Raw genomic sequence first — 20410 nt, forward strand, 5'->3', positions numbered from 1 at the left:
GGGCGGTTTGTGTGTGTGTGTGTGCGCGCGCGCGCGCGCATGTATCATGGTGCATGTGCATCATAAACGAGGTCCTCCAGCTCTAGAGGGAAACCCAGTATGGACATGAGTTAGAAGAGCATCAACATACCTATTTGTGAGTACCTGAAGTTTGCAAAACTTCTGTACTTTGTGTCACTGACCCCTCTTCATCCACGCAATGAGATGTTTGGACAAAAATCCAAGGCCCCTCTAGCTCTGTGTGATGTGTACACACATCAACAGAAGGCAGTTTATAAGTATTAAATTAGAAATCCAGAGGACAAGGTGAGTGGCAAGAGGTCATGGTGCCAGGAAAGGCTTCGTGAGACAAACGAGGCCTTGGCCCTTGAAGAGCAGGTGAGCTTGGGAGAGATGGGAGGGAGGAGGAGTTTCTAAGCAGGAGGGGCACCAAAAGCAAAGGGTGATGAGTCTGGCAAATGTAGATGTTTAATGGACCTGGAAGGATTAGGTTGGACGACAGCAGAGGAACCTGGTGACAAAAGGCCCCATGAGCCTCACCTGAGGCTCTGATACTCTGATGTATGAGTGCATCTGGGCAGACTGTAGTTGGGCCTCAGAGCCCGGTTCTCTGCCACCCAGCCCAGATCTCACCCCACTCTCCCCCTCCATCTCTTGGGGACCCAGGTGCAGGAATACACCTCCTGGGCAGCCAGAGTGTGGCAGGAGCTGCAGGGAGAGGAGAGCTCCAGGGAGCCCAGCAGTGGCCTTCTAAAACTCGTCACCCACCAACAGCTTCGGGCAGAGCTGGAAGCCCGGGAGGAATTGCACCAGAGGGCCTCCGAGCTGGGCCAGCAGGTGCTTCTGGCTGCAGGGACACCCATCGAGGAGGTGGGCCCCTTTTTCTGATGCCCCCCAGCTTGCCCTGACCTAGTCTGAGCCTGATCACCTCACACCCTGCCCCACTGTGCCACACTGGCCTCCCTTCAGAGCCTTCCCTCAGGACCTGCTTCGATCTTGTCCATGCGGCTCTCCCCAACGCAGGCTCCCCTCATGCACATCCCCAGGTCCAGGAAATGCTGCAAGGCCTGCAGGATGAGCGGGAACAGATGTTCCAGGCCTGGGAACAGAAGGAAAAGAAACTACAAGCCATGTACCAGGAGCAGATCTTCCTCAGGAAGTGTACCCTCCTAGATCAGATCCTCACAGCCCAAGAGGCAGGTCCCCCTCACCCTGTAGCACCTATCCCCATGCTCCCTCCTTCCTGCTTCGTCTCGCTTCCACTGGCTTCCTTGCTTCCCGGGACCCTGGCTTTTTCCCTGATAGGAGGCCCAGAGGCTGTGTGCTGCCTTAGCACAGATGGCTGCAAATGGGGGTGGGGAGCCCCAGCTGTGTGGACAGTCCCTGAGGGCCTCTTTGACTTTCCCATGGGCTGATCCAGGTCTCCCTGAAAACAAGTGCCCTGGGGAGCTCAGTGGAAGAGGCAGAGCAGTTGGTGCGCAAACACAAGACCTTCCAGAAAGTTCTGACTGTCCAAGATGAGCAGGTAATAGATTCAAAGAGAACTTGGCATGGTCAGAAATTGGGGGTGACTGGAGGGAAAGGAGGCAGAATCCAGGAACTTTGGAGAGTTGTAAATGGGGGACACGGAGTGATTGGTGCATACCCACAGGTAATGTTGATGTATGGGGGCAGCCTGTAGGAGTAGGGGTGCCTGGTTGGAACTGACTGAGCAGAGTTGGATGAGGGCCACACAGCAGGGATACCTGGCTCTACATGACTTGGTCACTGTGTAGCTGTGGGACTTGGTTCTGGCTTTCTGGGAGGACCAGCCAGCCCTGGGCCATGTCGGGCTGAGGGGAAGGCTTCCCTGTGAGCCAGCCCCTGCTTCAGCCTCCCAGTGTGAGAAAGCAGTGCACTGTGTCTCCGACCCTGCCCTGCAGGAGGCAGCTCTGTGTGAGCAGGCGAAGACCCTTGGGGGTCCCAAGGTGCAGGATGGGCTCCGCACAGTGCTAGAGCATCGGGCTCGAGTGAAGGACCTGGCGGAGAGCCGGGAACGTGCCTTGCACACCTCTCTGCTGCTGACTGGCTTCACCACGGCCGTGACCCAGGTCAGAGGGCCACCTCCAACCCAGTGCCTTTTGCTCGGGCCACATTTTACGGTGTACAGATGACATTCACATTCATAGGTTCATTCAGGCCTCACCGCACCCCTTTGATAAGGACACTGAAGTTTGGAAGGTCAAATGGCTTTCCCAGAGGCCTTGCTGGGACCCAGGACATTTGATTAAGAGACACTATGAGCAGAGACCCCACTGCTTCCTGAGCTCGTGAGGGCTAGGGCAAAGAGAAGAAAGGGGTAAGGGGCAGGGAACCGAGTATCTAGGGCCTAGGAACAAGCCAGCCTCGCCTCCAAAATGAGTTCCCACCCAAGGGCCCTGCCCGCCCCTTCCCTGGGGCGGGGGACCAGCCAGGCCTGGTACGCGTCTTCCTGGGCTAGAAGCACTGGATCTCATTTCCCAGGCACTGCCTAGCTCAGCTCTTGGGGCCAGCAGTCAACTACCTGGGCACAGCTGAGAGTAGATATGTGGGACTTCTCTATGGACTGAAACAGTATCAGCATTATGGGACATGTCCCCACCCCCACCAGGCTCAGGTCTGGATCCAGGAGCGAGTCCAGCAGCTGAAAGAGCCAATCTGTCCCGGGGACCTGAAAGATAACTTGAGACATCTTCGGAAACACCAGGCCTTTGAGGCTGAAGTCCAGGCCCACGAGGAGGTGATAATCTCTGTTACCAAGGTAACAGCCAGGCCCTTGGCCCCAGTCCTACCCCAAAGTGTGGACTCTTGGTCGCCAAAGGGAAAGGTCTTAAGCATGGGGAGGGGCGACAGGCAAGCTCTCCGGGTGTCCTGTCTTCCAGGATGGCGAGGCTCTCGTGGCACAGAGCCACCCTCAGGTAGGAGAAGTCTCCCAGAGGCTGCAGGTCCTGCAGGAACACTGGCAGAAGCTAAGGCAGGCAGTGGCTCTTCGGGGCCAGAACCTGGAGAACAAACGGAACTTCCTGGAGTTTCTGCAGAAAGCAGACCTTGCAGATGCCTGGATCCAGGAGATGGTGAGATGCAGCTAGGCAGGAACAGAGCTGGAGGTGGGGCTGAGGAGCTGAGAGATGGGGGTGAGGAGCCCCAGGCCTGCAGCTCCCTGGCTTGCCGACAGGCGGGAGCCCCATCAGGAAGTTCCCCAAATCTCCACCTGCCCCAATACTGCCCCAGGGGCTGGGCACACGTGGGGCTGGGACTCAGAGCGCCTCCCACAGACCCTCACCCCTCGGCCTCGGCAGGAGGCGATGGTGGACATGGGCGACCTGGGCCGGGACCTTGAGCACTGTCTGCAGCTCCGTAGGCAACTCCACAAGCTCCGAGGAGTCTGGGCCCAGGTATGGGGGCCCTGCAGGGCAGAGGTCAGCCAACTCATCCCCAAAGGCCACTTAAAGGCTCAGAGTAGTGACCCCGCGTGGGTCTTACCCAGCTCGGTGCTTACTATCTGCATGTGCTTAGCCAGGCCCCCTATCTCACCAAGACTTAGTTTCTTCATCTTTAAAATGGGGATAACACCTGCCTCCTAAAGGGAGCATGTATGTGTGGTGGTGGTTACCGGAATCTACACGTTATAAAACTGCAGAGAACTGTTCCTCCCTCCCCCCTCCACACACAGATGCATGCATGTGGAAACTGACAAACTGAATAAATCCTGTAGTCTGGTTAATAGTTGTAAAGTCTAGGGACACCTGGGTGGCTCAGTCAGTTAAGCATCCAACTCTTCGTTTCTGCTCAGGTCATGATCTCGCAGTTTTGTGGGTTCGAGCCCCAGGTTGGCAGCACGGAGCCTGCTTGGGATTCTCTCTCTATCCCTTTCTCTCTGCCCCTCTCCCACTCACACTGTCTCTGTCTCTCTCAAACTTAAAAAAAAAAAAAAAAAGTTATAATGTCCATTTCCTGGTTTTCATGTTATGCCACAGTTATAAAAGATGTTCCCCTTGGGGGTAGATGGGGGAAGAGTACGTGGGACTTCTCCATTCTACTTTTGCAATTTCCTGTGCATCTGTAATTACTTCAAAATTAAAAAAAAAAAAATACACGTGTAGTGGGTAATCCTTCAACTGCAGCTGCTGGGACCCCTCATTCAGCCCCTCACCTTCTCACCGCACCCCCCCACGCATCCCCCAAAATCTATTTCTCTTATGTGGAATGGATGAAAGAACTTAGGCAAATGTAGTCCTACTCAGGTGTTAGAGACCAAACATGCTAACCTCCTCCCTCTTGATGTAAGTGTGTATGACATTTGACAGGCTGCAGTGCCCCAACCCATGCTGCCCTTCTCTGGTGGTGGAATTCACAGCCACCTTGACAGACGCTGGGGTAGAAAGAGCGCCAGAGAGACTCAAGGAGCTGGGCTCAAATCCTGGCTCTGCCACAGATGAGCCATGTTAGCCTCTAAGCTCTGCTCTGGCATCTGTAGGAGAGGAACCCCCTTCCCTGCCCAGCTCGCATGAGACACTTCCTAGGGAAGTGCTTTGGAAATTTAAGCTCTACAAGCTGCTTTTCCTAGGGGCAGGACACCTGCAACCCTCTCCCTGCCAGGGACCTCTCCCCCTGGACCTGTAAGCCCCTCGCAGTGTCGGAGCAGTGGCAGTCTCAGCCTGGTGACTCCTAGGGGTGGAGACAATCCAACACCAGGAGGCCCATGCTCGCCATTTCATTCCACCCCTTGCTTCGCTTTTCTCATCCTGAGAAGCTGTGTTTTAACTTTAAAGCTTCTGTTAGTCACCGTGTGCCTGCCTACCCGCCCTGCCCAGTTCTGACCCAGGAACATATTTTCTAGCCTTAGAGATGACACCGGGGCTGCAGGCCCCAAGTGCATCTTGCTCACTGCACCTGGCATGGGGTGCAGCTGTCTCCGCTCCCCAGACATGTTGCTCCTTGCCCTCTCTCGGGCCCAGGCAGCTCCTCCACGTGCTGACTGCATTGCCAAGGCAGGGCTCGGGATGGGTGCTGCCAGTGACTTCACCCCGCAGGACACAGTGGATGACACCCACATCAGGAGCATCAATGACTTGTCCTGGAAGCTCCAGAACCTGTGCCCTGAGCAAGTCAAGACCGTCTGCCAGCGGCGACACCAGCTGAACAACAGGCCAGTCCTGGAGCGGGAGGCGGTGGGGCTAGGAGAGGGAGGCAGGAGCTGGAGGGCCACCTGACTCAGCCTTACACCCTCCTTGCCAGGTGGAAGAGTTTCCATGACAACCTACTCCGGTACCAACGGCAGCTTGAAGGGGCTCTGGAGACACACACATTGTCGGGAAAGCTGGATGACCTCACTGAGCGGATTGGGGAAAAGGTAAGTAGTGAAAGACCACAGCAGCCGCCTGGGGGCACGCTCACCGAGAATCTACATGGGTCTCGCCTTTGGTCTCTCTCTCTTCAGCTTGGGCTACTGGAGGGAGATACTGCTAGGGGTCCGTCACGGTGGGGGCGGGGCTGTGCCAGGGGCTCTCAGGATGTCAACTTTGGGCCCCAGAAGCCCCCATTGCGGGCTCGGAGGCTGGCCCACCTGGCTTCCAGAAACGCTGTGAGTCAAGAGGCCAGAGCGCCACCACCCCCAACGCACCCTTCCCTCTGTTGTCCCTGAGTAAGTGCAAAGCATGCAGGAGGTTTGCCCCGGAGCCCGTCAGCAACCACGGAGAAACGTGGGCTAGATGCTGCCAGAGGTGAAAGTGAGGTTGTGTGCCTCCGAGGAAGTCCCGTGTGGCGCAGACGGTGCCCTGTTCTGGGCATGCAAAGGGCTCTTGCCTTGCTGTCCTTATTCCTGCAGTTCCTGCCCTAGCCAGCCAGGCCTGTCCTGTCTGTCCATGCTGTCTGTCCATGCCTAGCTCTCCCCAGAGGAATATGAGTCACAGGAGGCTCCCCCCACAAACAGAGATTACTAGATCAGAAGAAACTCCATCCCCTAGTCTCTCCTGGGAACCTTCCTCCTTCACAGATGGAAGGGGCCTCTGGTCAGTTGAGGGCACTGGGAAGGGAATCAGGCTGGGTACTTGATTTTCACACAGAAACCCCACGGCCCCGGTGACCCACTGCAATGAGGGAGGAGCTGGGGCAAAGGCGAAGCCAATAATGCTGCTTTCCTTCCCAGGCCGCCCTGGTCCAGGCCCTGGACTGTGGGAAAGATCCGGAGAGCGTGCAGAGGCTGATACGGAAACACAAGGAGTTGGAGCAGGAAATGGGCCTCATCCAGGCCCAGGTGGAGGTGTGCATCTGGGTATGGAGGTGGGCCCAGGCCCGGGGTGCCTCCTCTGTGGGACCGTGGGTGGGCATATACAGGGCAGGAGGGCTTCGGTACCTGAAAGCCAGCAGAGTGGGTACACCCCCTGTTGGCTGGGGCCCTCCTGCAGCCGGGGCTCCCCTGAGTGCAACCTGCCTCCCTGCCCCAGCCCCTGAGTCTGACTTCCCCCATAGTCCCTAGATTGTGAGGTGGGCCGCCTCTGCCAGAGAAGCCCTGGGGCAGCCCATAGCCTCAGCCACAAGCAGAGGGAGATGATGGACAGTTGGTGGCAGCTCCGGAGTGGGGCCCAGAAGCGGTACAAACCCCCAGGCCTCTTTGTCTCACTGCCCTCACAGACTCAGCCCCTGCAACATCTCAGTCTCTACTCTCCCCGACCCTGGTTTCCCCTGAGCGCCTTCCTCCATCCATTTCGTATAACCGCTGGTATTGTCACTCTATTCGTTCCCAGCCTGTGGGCCCTTCTCTGGCTAAGGGGATTCAGGGATGGAAAGCACATGTGGGTGTGGGGGGGAGAGGGGCTCCAAGGCCCCAGGACTAGCAGATGAACCCTGTGGGCAGGAAGGAGTCACTGGATGCCTTGCACCAAGCCCAGAAACTGCAAGCCGTGCTATGGCACTTGCTGGTCTGGGCCCGGAGGCTGCGGGCTGAGATGGATGCCCAAAGCACCCCCCGCAGCCCTGCAGAGGCCCGGCGCATGATAGCGGGGCACTGGGAGCTCAAGGTGAGGGTCAGGATCCTGGGACCTCGCCTCCTCCCCGCCCTTTCCCATATACTCATCCCAACTTTCCCTTGGGTTCTTTCTCCCTCACCTGCCTCTGCCTTTCTCCTCTTCCATCCCACCCAGTCTGCTGTCTTCCCGCCTCTCCCCTCCCCACAGGGCCTCCTCCCTCCCACTCATGGAGCCTCAGCCTCCTGGATCTGAACCTAGTCTTGTTACAGGCCGAGCTGGACTCCCAGAGAGACAGCATCAGCCTGGCCCGAAGCACTGGGCAGCGACTGCTTGCAGATGGGCACCCATCCACCCCCGACATCCTCCAGGCCCTGGCTGGTTTAGACCAGGAGCTGAACACCCTGGAGACGGCCTGGCAGGGGCACCAGCACCAGCTGCAGCAGGCCTTGGAGCTCCGGGTAGGCAGCCTCCATCCTTGCCCCCACCCCTGGGCTGGGTGCTACCCCCCATTGCCCCTGGTCAAAGCCAAACCCAAAAAGGCTGCCATACCGGGGCCTTTTCCCACCACCTAGCAGCCACCACTCAGCTTGCACAGGCAGCTCTTGCCTGCCGTGGACTCATTCTGTTGAACCAGGTTCCTGGTCCCTGGTCTGTCTCCTCTGGGCACAAACAGGTCCACCTGCAGTGATTGGACCCTCTGCTCACTTCCTTTTGCCTTTTCCTTTTTTGACAGCTGGTTCTGAGTTCTATGGAACAGGTGGAAAGTTGGCTCTGCAGCCGGGAGGACTGCCCAGCTAGTGAGGGTCTGGGGGTAGGTGCTGGCAGGAGTGAGGGGGCTTTACAAAAGCAGTGTTAGGGGTCACGTCAACCAGTGCTGTCTAAGCTCCTCAGGCCAAGGAGGGGGTCACTGAAAAGTCTGTTCCCCATGCATGTTTGCAGTTCTTGTGTGCCTGGGGCTAGGCCCCACGGGGATGTCATGGGAGCTTAGAGGGTGAGCCTCTGGCCTTAGACCCATTCTTGCCTCCTTCCCCCACTTCTCACCTCTGCCCTCCTCACTTCCTTGTACCGAGGTTTGCTTTTCCAACCTCTGTCCCTATCCCTGTGGCAGGCGAACCTGACTCAGGGGAGACCTCGGAAAACCTGGGGGCTAGCTTGTCCTGCACTGACCCAATCTTACCGGCAGTGCAGAGGAGGGAGCATTCCTGTTACATGAAAAAGCTCCACCTGCCTGGCAAATTGTGACAGCGGCCCTCATCCCTAGTACCTTCCCTGGCTGAGAATCCCTGTCCTAAAGCCACATCCGGCCTTGGGGAGTTGGAGGGGTGTGTTGGGGCAGAGTGCTCACCGTGCGGGGGAGTGTTTGGTGTAGGTGGGAAAGCAGAGAGCTTGGGATGGGAGGCACAGCCCTGTGGACAGAATCCACTTCCCTGTTCCCTCCAGGACCCTTCGGCCAATGTGGAGACCCTCCTGTGGAAGCACAAGGTGCTTGAGCGGGGTCTGGAGGCACAGGCTGAAAAGATCAGCGCCCTGGAGGCGGCAGCCCACAGCCTGCAGCGGGGTGGGCACCCAGAGGCGCAGAGGGCCCTGGGCCAGTGCCAAGCCCTGCTCCTGAGGTACCTCTGGCTCCGGGCTGTGGGTGGGATAAGCCCCCAGCACTCCTGCCCAGCACAGCATGTGGTCACCCAGGGGAGATAAAAGGGAGTTTTACAAAGAAGGGTGAACTGGGAAACCAGAGAATTGCCACATGAAATGGCAGGACCAGAGCACAGTGGTTAGGCGTTGGCCCTGCAGGGCCGGGTAGTCCCAAGCTCCTGTGTGTTGCCCACTCATGGTGGGGCTGGGGCAGATTCCTCACTGAGTCCCGGGTCTACAAGGAGGGGGTAACAGTATCTGCCTCTGAGGGTTGTGGTGAGGACTGAGAAGGTACCCCTGATACCTGAGCACGGCACCTGCCACTCAGGCAGGTTGGCAGATTTCTGGTGTTCATTTAAATGAAGCTGGGCGGCGGGCAGCGCGTCTGGTGGCTCAGTCGGTTAAGCGTCTGACTTCGGCTCCGTTCATGATCTCACAGTTGGTGAGTTTGAGCCCCATGTCAGACTGTGTGCTGACAGCTCAGAGCCTGGAGCCTGCTTCGGATTCGGTGTCATCCTCTCTGTCCCTCCCCAACTCACACTCTGTCTCTGTGTGTCTCTCTCTTTCTCTCTCTCAAAAAAAAAAAAAAAAAAAAAATCGAAGCTGGCACAGTTTGAGACACAGGCTCTGCCTTTTTTTCCTCATAAAAGCCCATCTGGTTCCTCTACCTCATCCAGCTTCTCAGACTTTTGGATCAAGAAAGATTGGCCCAAAGCCAATGATCTCATTTTAACTTAATTCTTTAAAACCCTGTCTTCAAATGCAGTCAGTTTGTGAGGTACCGGGAATTGGGACTTGAACATAAGAATGTGGGAGACACGGTTCAGCCCCTAACAGACACTAGTGAAGACGGAAGTAGAATGGCTCTCCATTTCAAAGGAGACCCCTGCCTCAGGGTGTATTGATACATAAGAAGGGCTGTCACAGGCTGGAAAGGCACGCACACACCCCAGCCCCAATGAGGGGACCTGAGGACCCACGAGACCCTCCTCCTGGCAGGAAAGAGGCACTCATAGAGCGAGCCGCGAGCCGTCGCCGCCAGCTGGAGGAGCTCGGGCAGCTGCAGACATTCCTGCAGGACTCCTTGGAGGTTGGCCTGGGGTTGGGGTGTGGGTTGTGGTTGTGGGGGGGAAGGAGCTGCCCCGGGGAGAGGGCAAGCCCAGAGGGTTGGGCCAAGGGGAGAGCCTGAGGCAGCCGAGCCTGGTCCTCTTATGTGTCCAGGTGGCCACGTGGCTGAGGGAGAAGGACTCGGTGGCCCTGGACGAGGGCTGGAGGAACCCAGCTCTGCTGCAGACACAGCTGTGGAAGCAGAAGAGTCTCCAGGCCGAGCTAGACGCAAGTGTCCACCACCAACAAAGGCTGCAGGTGGTGAGGCCCTGGGGGTCATGGGACGGTCTTGCAGGCCAGAGCACTGGGCAACCCCACAGAGCCCCGGCAGTGGCTCTGAACCATAGTAATGGATGGCCGACCTTCACTGAGTGCATTCTGTATACAACCACCACGCTAAGCACCAAAATGTAGCGAGAAGCAGAAGCTTTCCTGGGGCACCCTCTCCAAAAATAGTGCCTTTTCAAGATTTTTAAAGATGACGTTTTGATGGGATAGTTTTTAAAGCTCTCTGGGAAAGATATCAGGGGATAGAGAAAGGCACAGCTAGCAGTCCTGTGGGTAAACGAGTCAAAGTGTAGCACCTTTTCCATTTACCGTCTCCCACCTAGAGAGAGCAGGTCCTGACCCCAGGCTGGCTCCCTGTCGTGTTAAGCGTCCTGTTAAGAATTTTTAATATTTTAAACAAAATATTTAAACAGAACAACCGGTGTCATCCCCATCATATGGATAAGGAACATGAGCTCAGAGAGGTTACAGAACTTGCCCAAGATCGCACAGCTAGCACACAGACCGTAGCCCTGAGGCTGGTGGTGGAAGCCAGCACAAGTCCCGGGGCACCGGCAGTGCTGGGTCCATGAGGTGTGACCTGTGTTGCTATAGGAGGGGCAGAGACTGCTGCAGGAGGGCCACCCAGCCTCAGAGACCATCCGGGAACGGCTCCAGGAGCTGGGAGAGCTCTGGGACAGGCTGCAGGCCAACAGCCGGAGGAAGGCAGCCATGCTTCAGGAAGCTTGCGAGGTGGGCCCTGTGAACCATGGTGTGCGTGGGGGGGGGCGCTAGGCCTCTCCCTCTTGTGCCCACCTCGCACTCTGCCCCAGGCCCTGCGTCTCCGGCGGAGTGTGGAAGGACTAGAGAGCTGGCTGGAGCCTGTGGAGGTCACGCTGAGAGCCCCCATCCTAGGCTGGGACCAGCCCGGGTTGGATGAGCTCTTGGGGACTCAGGGCGGGCTGGAGGCGGCAGTAGACAGGCAGGCCGGGCAGGTGCAGCTGCTGCTGGGCCAGGCTCAGGTCTTGACGCGGGAAGGCCACTGCCTCGCCCCAGATCTGGAAGACCAGGCCCAGAAGCTGCTGCGGAGGTAGGTCCGGGCACATGCATCCTCCTCCCCCCCCTTCCTCCCTGCCCTCCAGCTGCTCTCCTCCGGGCTTCCCCCCAACCCCACACTGAGGGGCACGGAGTGGGTGAGCTCTGGGCCACAGTCTGATGCTGACACTGATGACCGTGGCCCCTACCTGCCCTGGCCCCGCCTCCACTGCTGCAGGTTTGAGAGCCTTCAGGAGCCCCTGCGGGAGCGCAGAGAGGCCCTGGAGGCTCGGAGCCGCCTCTCGCAGTTCTTCAGGGATGCTGACGAAGAGATGGCATGGGTGCAGGAGAGGCTGCCTCTGGCCGCCACCCAGGACTGCGGGCAGAGCCTGAGCGCCGTGCGGCACCTGCAAGAGAAGCACCAGGTGTGGGAACCATCCCCCCCCCAGAGCAGGGAGGGGCTGCCCTCAGATTGAGCACATGACTCAGCCAGCCAGTGGTGCTTGGAGCTCTGTGCCTCTGGTGGGGCTTTGGGGGTACCCTAGGTTCTTTGTTGGCCATATGGTCAGGGAACAATTTGGGGGCGAGTCTGTGGGAGACTGTGAGGCTTCTAGCACAACTCTGGGGCCCCCTGAGGAGCGTCCAGTAGCATCGTGGTCATGTTTTCCTCCGCCTCCACAGAACCTGGAGAGTGAGATCAGCAGCCACGAGGCCCTGACTCAGGCCGTGGTGGACGCAGGACACAAGCTACTGCGGGCTGGGCACTCGGCCTGTGATGTGGCTGTCCGGGTACAGCAGCTGGAGAATGCCATGGGCTCCCTGCGGGCACAGGTGATGCAGAGGCGGCTGCTGCTACAGCAGGCTCAGGAGGCCCAGCAGTTCCTGACGGAGGTGAGGGGCTGATGTGAGATGCAAAAGGGCAGGGCCTGGGCATGAGGACACCCGGAGTGTACACAGGCCTGGAAGGTAACCCCCACGTGGGGGTCCAGGCTCTCTGTGCATCTTCACTTACCTGCACTAAGTGGTCCCCTGCCCCCAAGCTGTCGATGCTGCATGTTATCCGGAACACAGGCCCCTCCCTGGGTTTGGTTTTAGTGCATGTGCCATTTCTTCTAAACCAATGACTCTCAGCCATTGCTCTGTATCAGAGTGACCTGGAATCTGTAAGAAATGCCGGTTGATACTCAGGTTCCATTCCAGATCAAACCAGAAATCTTTAGGGTTGAGAGCCAGGCACAGAGAGTGTAAAAGCTCTCAGGTAATTCCAGGGTGCAGCCAGGGTGAGAACCCCTGCTCTGAATGTCGAGACTATGAGCTTCAAGCTGGGAGCCCTGGAGGCCAGCACCCAGGGAACACCTCCTCTGTGCCACACCAGCTCCAGGAGGCAGAATCCTGGCTGGAAGAGCAGGGCCATGTCCTGGACATCGAGGATGTGGGCCAGAGTGCCGAGGCCACGCGCACCTTTCTGCGGCAGCTGGAGGCCACCACGAGGGACCTAGAGGGGTTCAGCGTGCGAATTGAGAGGCTACAGCAGACAGCAGCTCTCCTTGAGAGCAGACAGAACCCAGAAAGGTGGGTGGGAGCCGGGCCCACCTAGGGCGGTGCAGGGAGGGTGCTCCCTACAGAGGGACGTGAGGGAAGAAGGGCTCCAGCTGGGTTGTCCTTGTTGCCACAGCCCCAGGGTGCTGGCCCGGATGCGGGCGGCGAGGGAGGCCCATTCGGGGCTGCTGCAGAGGGCAGAAGGCAGGCGGCAGGGTCTGCAGGAGCAGCTACAGCTCCACCAGCTGGAACGGGAGGCCCTGCTCCTCGACGCCTGGCTGGTCAGCAAGGTGGCCACTGCTGAGTCCCAGGACCATGGGCAGGACCTGGAGGCTGCCAAGGCGAGTCACGCATGAGCAAACCTGGGAAGAGTGGATTGAGCCTGCTGAGCAAGGGCAAAGAAAGTGTGCACTTGGGTGAGAGGAAGGCGAAAGGGTAAGCTGAGGGGAAGTAGGGAGTCTCCGGGCTCTGGGAGGATCCCTATAGAACTAGAGCCAGAGCCCAGGGACTTGAGCCACTGCCTCAGTCGGTACTGATGAGGGACCTGGCAGGTACCGCCAAGCCCTTCATGAGGTTCAAGTGCTCCTGGACACCACCTCCAGAGTGACCCTCCCTGGCACTGTATTCTCACAGGTGCAGGAAGAGAAGTTTGATGCTTTCAGAAAGGAAGTTCAGAGCCTGGGCCAGGCCAAGGTGCAGGCCCTGAGGGAGCTGGCAGGCTCCCTGGAGCGGACAGCACGCAGGCACAAGCCCCAGATTCAAGCCCAGAGGAGTCGCATCGAGGCGACTTGGGAGAGGCTGGACAGGGCAATGAAAGCCCGCACACAGGTGAGTGCACCGAGTGCACAGATATTCCTGTCCCTTTTGCCTGAGCCAGGGACAAGCAGGCCCGCCCAGGGGTGTGTGTGTGTGTGTGTGTGTGTGTGTGTGTGTGTGTGTGTGTGTGTAGAGGGAGGTAGTTGCCTCTAACTCCCAACACTAAGCAGACGGGAAGTCTCAAAATCTTGCACCTCCACGGCACCCCAGCCCTCTCCACCAGTTTGGTTTCCTGCTGGTGCAGTTCACACCTCCAGGGAGAAACAGAACGCGGGTGTGGCCGGCTTCAGATCCCCTCAAAGCCTCCCTAAACACAGGCTTCAGGCTTTAAGATACATCCCACGTTGATCTCTCCTTAACCACTGGCACTTAGCTGGCTCCTTCGGCACGCTCCCTCGCTCTCCTAACCTACGTGCCCCGTGTGATGGCTTCACTGTTGTTTCCACAACCAGGGTCAGCCACAGCTGCTTCTGTGAAAGCAGCCTGCCCCCCCGAGCCCCCGACAGCCTCGGCAGCCTCCTGAGCTGACCCTCTCCTCCTAGCCAGCCACTCCCTGAAAACCAAACTCCTCCCTCCTCCCCCGTGGATGGACCCGTTCCCCGCCCCCTGCTTCAGAGGCTCCATTTCTGCCTTTCTGGTGATTTGTACACCGAAGACCCTCTTGTCACAGAATGCCCCCTGAGGCCCTGCCACATCATCAGTAATATCATACATTCATTGAGCACCTGCCACATTGAGGACGTTTTCTGTACCTGGTGGTCATGAGTGAATCACCAAGCCCACGGTCCTTGTTATTTATTTATTTATTTACTTACTTACTTATTTTGAGAGAGACAGAGCCAGTGTGAGCAGGAAAGGAGCAGAGAGCAAGGGAGAGATGGTGTCCCAAGCAGGCTCTGCAATGTCAGCACGGAGCCCAACATGGGCTCAAACCCTTGAACCATGAGATCATGACCTGAGCCGAAACCAAGAGTTGGACACTGAACCAACTGAACGACCCCAGCACCCTGATCCTTCTTATTTAAAAGGATGTGGCCCACAAGGCCATGTCTCCAGCAAGAAAAGGTCCTAGGAATGAGCTCAACTCACAGCAGGCCCTCTTTCCTCTCCCAGAGCCTGGCTACAGCCTGTGAAGTTCTTGGCTTTGAGCAGGAAGTGGCCCAGCTCCAGGGCTGGATGCAGGAGAAGGTCACCCTGATGGCGAGAGACATCTGTGGCCACAATCTGTCATCGGTGCAGACCTTACAGCAACAGCACAGGTGCCTGGAGGTGAGGGCCCGTGCCCGTTGTCTGCCCCTCAGAGCCCCTCCCTGCAAGCGGTGGGTAAGGAGCCCTCAGAGGGGAGAAGGGAAGGCACTCCCAGCCGGGAGGTGCTTGCCCATGTGGTGGAACAGAATGGAGTTGGCCTGGGAGAGTCCAGGAAGCAGATCAGGACTCCTCCGAGAGGACCAAATGAAGAGCATGTATCAGGCTGCCAGGGTGAGGCCTGATCATGCGTTCTGGTGGCAGAGGGAGCTGGCAGCTATGGAGAAGGAGGTCGCCCGGATGCGGATGGAGGCCTGCAGACTGGGCCAGCTACACCCTGTGGCTCGGGTGGGCCTGTCTGAGCAGTTGGCCAAGATGGAAGATGCCTGGGCCACCCTGGACGTGAAGGCCCAGGAGCAGGGTCAGCAGCTGGAGCAGGCCGCCCGGGGCCATGCCTTCCTCGGCCGCTGTAGGGAACTGCTGTAAGCTGCACCCTGCCCTGCTGTTGGCTTAGCTCTGCCCTGCGGGGTGGGGGTCACCCCAGCTCTTCAGGGAGCTGGACTCCCCTGTCCCGTGCCCAGCTCCTGCCCTGCTTCCTGAGGCTTCCCTCCCAGCCCTGACAGCAGCTTTGTCTCCCTACCCCCAGAGCATGGGGTCAGGAGAAGCAGGTTCTGGCTTCATCACAGGAGCTGGCTGGGGACCTGGTGGGGGCCGAGCAGCTCTTGGTGCAGCAGGAAGAGCTGGGGCAAGAAATCAAGGAATATTGCCTTAGGGCCCAGGACGTACGGCAGGAAGGACAGCAGCTGGTGGACAGTGGGCACTTCATGTCCCCCGAGGTATGAGCACAAAGGTGGGCCAGAGGTTGAGCTGGGGAGGGAGTCCAACCACCCAAGGAACCCCTAGCAGGAATGGAAACCCTCAGGAAGAGAAGGCAGGCAAAGGAGGCAGAGATGGGGAGGGTCTGGGCCTTTCCTGGACCTGTGTGCTGGGCACCAGCCCCGCCGTGCCTCAGGGCTTCTGCTCCAGCGTCTGGCCCACAGCGCCGCTTCCCACCAGGTGACAGGGTGTCTGCAGGAGCTGGAAGGGCAGCTGCAAGCACTGGCGGAGGCCTGCGCCCTACGCCAGGAGCGCTGCAAGGAGAGCTGGGGCCTGCAGAAGCTGCGGCAGGAGCTGGACCAGGCCGAGGCCTGGCTGGCCTCCCGGGAGGGCCTGCTGCTGGACCCCAACTGCGGGGTGAGCCAAGGCCCCACCATTGACCGGCTACGCGATGGCAGCTGTGGCCAAGGGCAGGTCCTAGTCCTCCTCTGCTCCCTGAACAGCCACGCCAGGCTGTGGACGGGGAGGGTGCGGCTCTTGGTGCCCCTTGGAGCCGGGCCTCACCCTGACCTACTTCTCCCCAGCACTCGGTGGCTGATGTGGAGCTGCTGCTCCATGGACACCATGACTTAGAAAAGTCACTGGCAGCCCAGCAAGAGAAGTTTGCCCAACTGCAGAGGGAGACAGGGGTGAGTGGAGGCTGGGGTGAGAGTACACTGGGATCTAGGGACCTGAGGGCTGGGGGTGGGAGCATCCTGGTCTCAGCCTGAGAGTCGGGACCTCCCCAATGAACGGAGCCCACATATCTGACCCCCCAGGAAAACCTGTTCTTTGCCTAGCCAGCTGCAGGGTCCTGTCACCTCCGTGTCCTGGTAGGTTAGAGCCCCACCATGGACCAGGATGACAGGGAAGTCTCCTGAGCTGACGCAGGAAGAGAAGCCTAATGAGGAGATAGGGACTCTCCAGGTGGGAGGGATCCGGGGCGGCAGAGGCTGATCTGGCTCACCTTACTCCCCTTTCCAAGGTGGAACAGAAGCTGCTGCAGCAGGGGACAGGGCTGAAACCCGGGAGTGCTGGCCACCAGTTTACCTCCCTCCAGCATAGGCCTCTTGGAAGCTGGGGGCCAGTACAGTTGGCTGAGACAAGGGACCTGCAGCCAGGTGTCCCCATTGGGTCACACACACCCTTGGCCACCACTCTCTTCCTGGAACGTGCAGCCAGGCAGCAGGAGCCCAGTGGGGCTGGGGCTGTAGGGGTAAGGCCCACACCCCACAGCCAGCGCTGAGGCCCTGGGTGCTGGGGACACTGGGCAGAGGAACCGAGATTCCCCAGGAATGAAGTGGTCAAAAAGGGGTAGATTCCTAGCCCACCTTCCAGAGGGGTCCTGTCCTCCGTTGCTGGATGTTTCCTGGGCCCCTTCTTGCACTTTCAGGATGCAAAGGGTGCCCCCACCATGGAAGGATTTTTGGAGCTCAAGCAGCAATGGCCTGCAGAGAGGCAGGTCAGTACCAGGAGATTCCTTCTCCAGGCAGCTCTCCTCCACAGAACCACTTGGGCTTCAAGGGGCCATCAAGGCCTGGCACCCTGGCCCCACACCCCTGAGTCTTAAGACCGTTTCATTCTTTTTCCTTTGTATATTTTATTGAGCAATTTGTACACCCAATGTGGGGCTTGAACTCACAACCCCAAGATCAAGAGTCACATGCTGTACCCACTGAGCCAGCCAGATGCCCCAAGATAGTTTCATTCTTAAGACACCTCATAGCTTCTGCCCCCCCCCGCCCGCCCAGGTGGGGAGCGAGTCCCTCTTCCTCCTCTTCCTGGTTTCCCTACATGTCATTCCCTGGCTCCCTCTTCCCTATGGACACCTTGGACCAGTCCAGGACTTTGCTTGGGAGCCTCTGGAGATACACAGGCTTTGATAAGGCCAGGCTGCAGCCTCCCCTCCATGCTCGGCTGATGTCACCTCACCCACCCCCTTCTCTCCACAGCCCAGCTCAAGCCCCTGGGATTGCTGCTGTGGGACCCTGGGGGGCAGTTCCCTGAGCCTCTTCTGGGATAAGAAGACTGCAGCAGAAGTACTGGGCAGTGGAATACAGGCGAGGCAGAAGACAGAGAGGCCCATGGAGAAGAGTGGACATGGCCATTGTGACCCCTCTCGCCTCTCTTCTCAGAACATGGCCCCCGTGGACACCCTTGATCTCACAGGAGCCCAGTGTGAGAGGCTGAGGTACTGGAGTGGCAGGAAATATGCTTTCTCCATAAGGTGAGGGCCACAAGGAGAGACAGACAATGGCCCCAAGACATCCTGACCCAGCAGGCACAGCCTCACAAGAGCAGCCAAGAGGCTCGAGGTAGGGGGTCCCCCCCCCATGGGAGGCAGAGTTTTGACCCATGGCTCTCTGCCCAGCAGGCTGAGCAGTGGGGTGGAGATCCCGTATGCAGCACCATCAGAACAGCATGCCTGGAGCTGGCATCGAGCCCTGAGTGGCACGGCAGGTAGGCACCAGGGCAAGCCTGGGGTGGGACTTGGGGCACAGATTCCCTGGACCCCAGGCTGTGGTTTCCTACATCCTCTCAGGCTATAGAGGTACCATCCTCTCTACAGCCTGAGAGGTAAGTGGGACCTTGAGAAAAGATACTAGGAATTTAAGGCCCAGAAAGGGTAAACAACTTGCCCAAGATCACACAGCTAATTTGTAGTAGAAGTAGGGCCATGTTTGACCTGTTGGCTGCCTCCTGGTCCTATCCCACCCCCTTTGTGGAGTGTGCCTCTCTGACACCCAAGTGTTCCTAGGCTTGTTGTGCGACCCTGGGACCTTCTCGAACCTTTGAGTCCTCAAATAGCTCTGAATGTTCTGCCCTTGGGGTATCTACGGACAACGGCCAAACCCACTTCTATCACAAGGGATGCCTGGAAAGCACCCCTGCACCGGGAATCTCTTGGTCCATGTGGTTTGACAGGCTCCACCTGGACAGTGTATTCCAGTCATGTCACTGCCCAGGTGGGAGTCCCTTCCTGTTCCTCCCAGTCTCTCTGGGTTCTTGGCTCCATTCCTCAGTCTCTGGCCCCCTAGGATCTCTCTGAGCCTGTCCTTCCAGAATCCCAAAGGGATCTTGGATCTCCTCCAGGCTGAGCCTTTCTTAGCCCACCTGCGCTCAGCCTTCTAGGAGATGGGGTGCACTGGGGGGCCTTGCACCACCCCTCCTGGTGTGTACAGAGCCTCCTGCAGCAGTTGTAGCTTAGTCTGTGTGGGCTGCTTTTCACAAAAATACCAGACTGAGCAGGTTACAGACAAGAACCGTTTATTTCTCACAGTTCTGGAAGCTGGGAAGTCCAAGAGCAAGGCACCAGCCGACTGCATGTCTGGTAAGAGTCGTCTTGTGGGTGTCCTAGTTCTTGGTGTGTCCTCACTTGGTTGAAGGGGCAAGGTTACTCTTTGGTCAGGCCTCCACCCTCATGACCTACTCACCTCCCAATACCATCACCTGGGGGTTAGGATTTCAACAGAGATGCAAACATGCAGGAAAGTGTGCTGTCTGCAGAGGGCCTAGCATCTGGGCCAGGCTCACCATTGTTCTCTCTGTGCTCTGCAGCCCACTGTCTGAGCCTGGAGCACCGAGCCAGACCTCTGGGCTTCACTGTTGAGCACACTGCTGAGAGGGCGCCCAAGACAGCCGCCTCGCTCAGGTAGGACAGCTGGGTATATGGGCAGATGTGAATCCTGAGCCCCATCACTGGCACAGATGCTGCCCTCTCAAGCCCAAGAGCCAGAGACTCAGACCTGCACTGCTAGGGTGAGGGGTAACGCCCATATTTGAGACCCTCAGCAATAGAAAACCCTAGCACCAGCCTCATTTGGTGTAAACCTCTGCTCACTCAGTAATGGCAACAGAGTCCAGGCCCTGAGGCTCCTCTTCCCCACAGCTTCCAAGGCTGGCCCCTGACCACCTCAGTGAGGGAGCCGCATGTAAGTGCCGACGGTCAGCTGCAGCCCATGGAGTTGCTGCAGGCTGCTGGCCTTGCCCAGGAACCTGCCCAAGTCTTCCACCGCCTTTCCTGCCCAGGCCAAGCCCAAGGTACAGGCCCCTCAGGGGTCCCTTTGCACATGCTAGAAAGCCTGCCTGGCTCTGTCCTTCGGGGCTCCCACCTCTCTCACCCCTTGGTCTCCTCTTCCTAAGACAGAAGCCATGTTGCAGGACAGCCGTACCCTGCTCTCTGCCTGCCCTTCCCTGCTCCAATGCGAAAGGAAAGCCTTACTGTCCTAGAGTGGGCCAGAAGCCAGGCGGTCATGCCCGTGCACAGAGACAGACCCCACCCTGTTGGGCTTGAGGGGCACTCACAGCACAGCGGAGGGCAGCCGCGGGTATAGTCTCTGGCAGTTCTGCAAGCCCGTCCCGCAGGGCCCTCGGGCTCCACTTTAGGCTTCGGAGCACATGTTGCTGAATGAATAGGCTTCATCCTGGATGGTGGCTTCTAAGGCTACCAGGGCAATCATTTCTTCTGCTGTGACTCTAGCCCCATGCTCAGGACAGGGCCCGAGAATCACTGGGTGAGAGCAGACACAGGGAGCTCGGCCACAAGACCCAGTCCTCTCCCATATGCCCCATACCCCACTGTCACTCCTGCAGCTGCCTGTCAGCTTCCAGGATCCACGTCAACATTAGTTCCAAGGGAGGCCAGAGCCCTTGCATACCAATGCTCGACAAAGATTCTTGGGAGGCTAGGCCCTAATTTCACTCTGCTTCTTTGTTCTCCCAACAGGTCTGGGCCCTGAAGCAAACCCTGAGATGGCACCAAACCTCGAGGCTACAAACAAGGACAGCCTCTAGGGGAACAGAATGAGACTCTGCTGCCAGGCCCCTCAGGACCAGATTCTGGAATAGACAGTTCCTTGTTAAGAGGCAGCCTTTACCAAGGTCACAACTTGCTGAGGTTATGCCATTAGGACTTGCCTCTGGCTCTT

The 20410-nt window shown here is 58.3% G+C and overlaps 1 protein-coding gene across 1 annotated transcript in view; it reads left to right on the forward strand.

Annotated features, from left to right (window-relative positions):
* The window catches only part of LOC125917874 (spectrin beta chain, non-erythrocytic 5-like), a 44651-nt gene extending 25027 nt beyond the window's left edge, over positions 1-19624 (forward strand). Inside the window, exons 32-67 of the mRNA XM_049623968.1 lie at positions 667-870; positions 1047-1196; positions 1421-1525; positions 1923-2090; positions 2630-2779; positions 2901-3092; positions 3318-3413; positions 5052-5167; positions 5257-5371; positions 6167-6280; positions 6490-6611; positions 6875-7037; positions 7256-7444; positions 7720-7797; positions 8427-8599; positions 9618-9708; positions 9840-9986; positions 10608-10745; positions 10826-11082; positions 11266-11452; positions 11709-11918; positions 12403-12599; positions 12703-12907; positions 13200-13394; positions 14496-14651; positions 14892-15109; positions 15274-15463; positions 15684-15860; positions 16028-16132; positions 16468-16698; positions 16876-16944; positions 17435-17673; positions 17854-17942; positions 18763-18813; positions 19041-19134; positions 19372-19624. Of these exons, the coding sequence (XP_049479925.1) occupies positions 667-870; positions 1047-1196; positions 1421-1525; positions 1923-2090; positions 2630-2779; positions 2901-3092; positions 3318-3413; positions 5052-5167; positions 5257-5371; positions 6167-6280; positions 6490-6611; positions 6875-7037; positions 7256-7444; positions 7720-7797; positions 8427-8599; positions 9618-9708; positions 9840-9986; positions 10608-10745; positions 10826-11082; positions 11266-11452; positions 11709-11918; positions 12403-12599; positions 12703-12907; positions 13200-13394; positions 14496-14651; positions 14892-15109; positions 15274-15463; positions 15684-15860; positions 16028-16132; positions 16468-16698; positions 16876-16944; positions 17435-17673; positions 17854-17942; positions 18763-18813; positions 19041-19134; positions 19372-19624 (5634 nt within the window). The remainder of the gene's footprint in view (positions 1-666; positions 871-1046; positions 1197-1420; positions 1526-1922; positions 2091-2629; positions 2780-2900; positions 3093-3317; positions 3414-5051; positions 5168-5256; positions 5372-6166; positions 6281-6489; positions 6612-6874; positions 7038-7255; positions 7445-7719; positions 7798-8426; positions 8600-9617; positions 9709-9839; positions 9987-10607; positions 10746-10825; positions 11083-11265; positions 11453-11708; positions 11919-12402; positions 12600-12702; positions 12908-13199; positions 13395-14495; positions 14652-14891; positions 15110-15273; positions 15464-15683; positions 15861-16027; positions 16133-16467; positions 16699-16875; positions 16945-17434; positions 17674-17853; positions 17943-18762; positions 18814-19040; positions 19135-19371) is intronic.
* The last annotated feature ends 786 nt before the right edge of the window (positions 19625-20410 follow it).

This window comes from Panthera uncia, unplaced genomic scaffold (assembly GCF_023721935.1).
Source record: "Panthera uncia isolate 11264 unplaced genomic scaffold, Puncia_PCG_1.0 HiC_scaffold_269, whole genome shotgun sequence".
Lineage (NCBI taxonomy): Eukaryota > Metazoa > Chordata > Mammalia > Carnivora > Felidae > Panthera > Panthera uncia.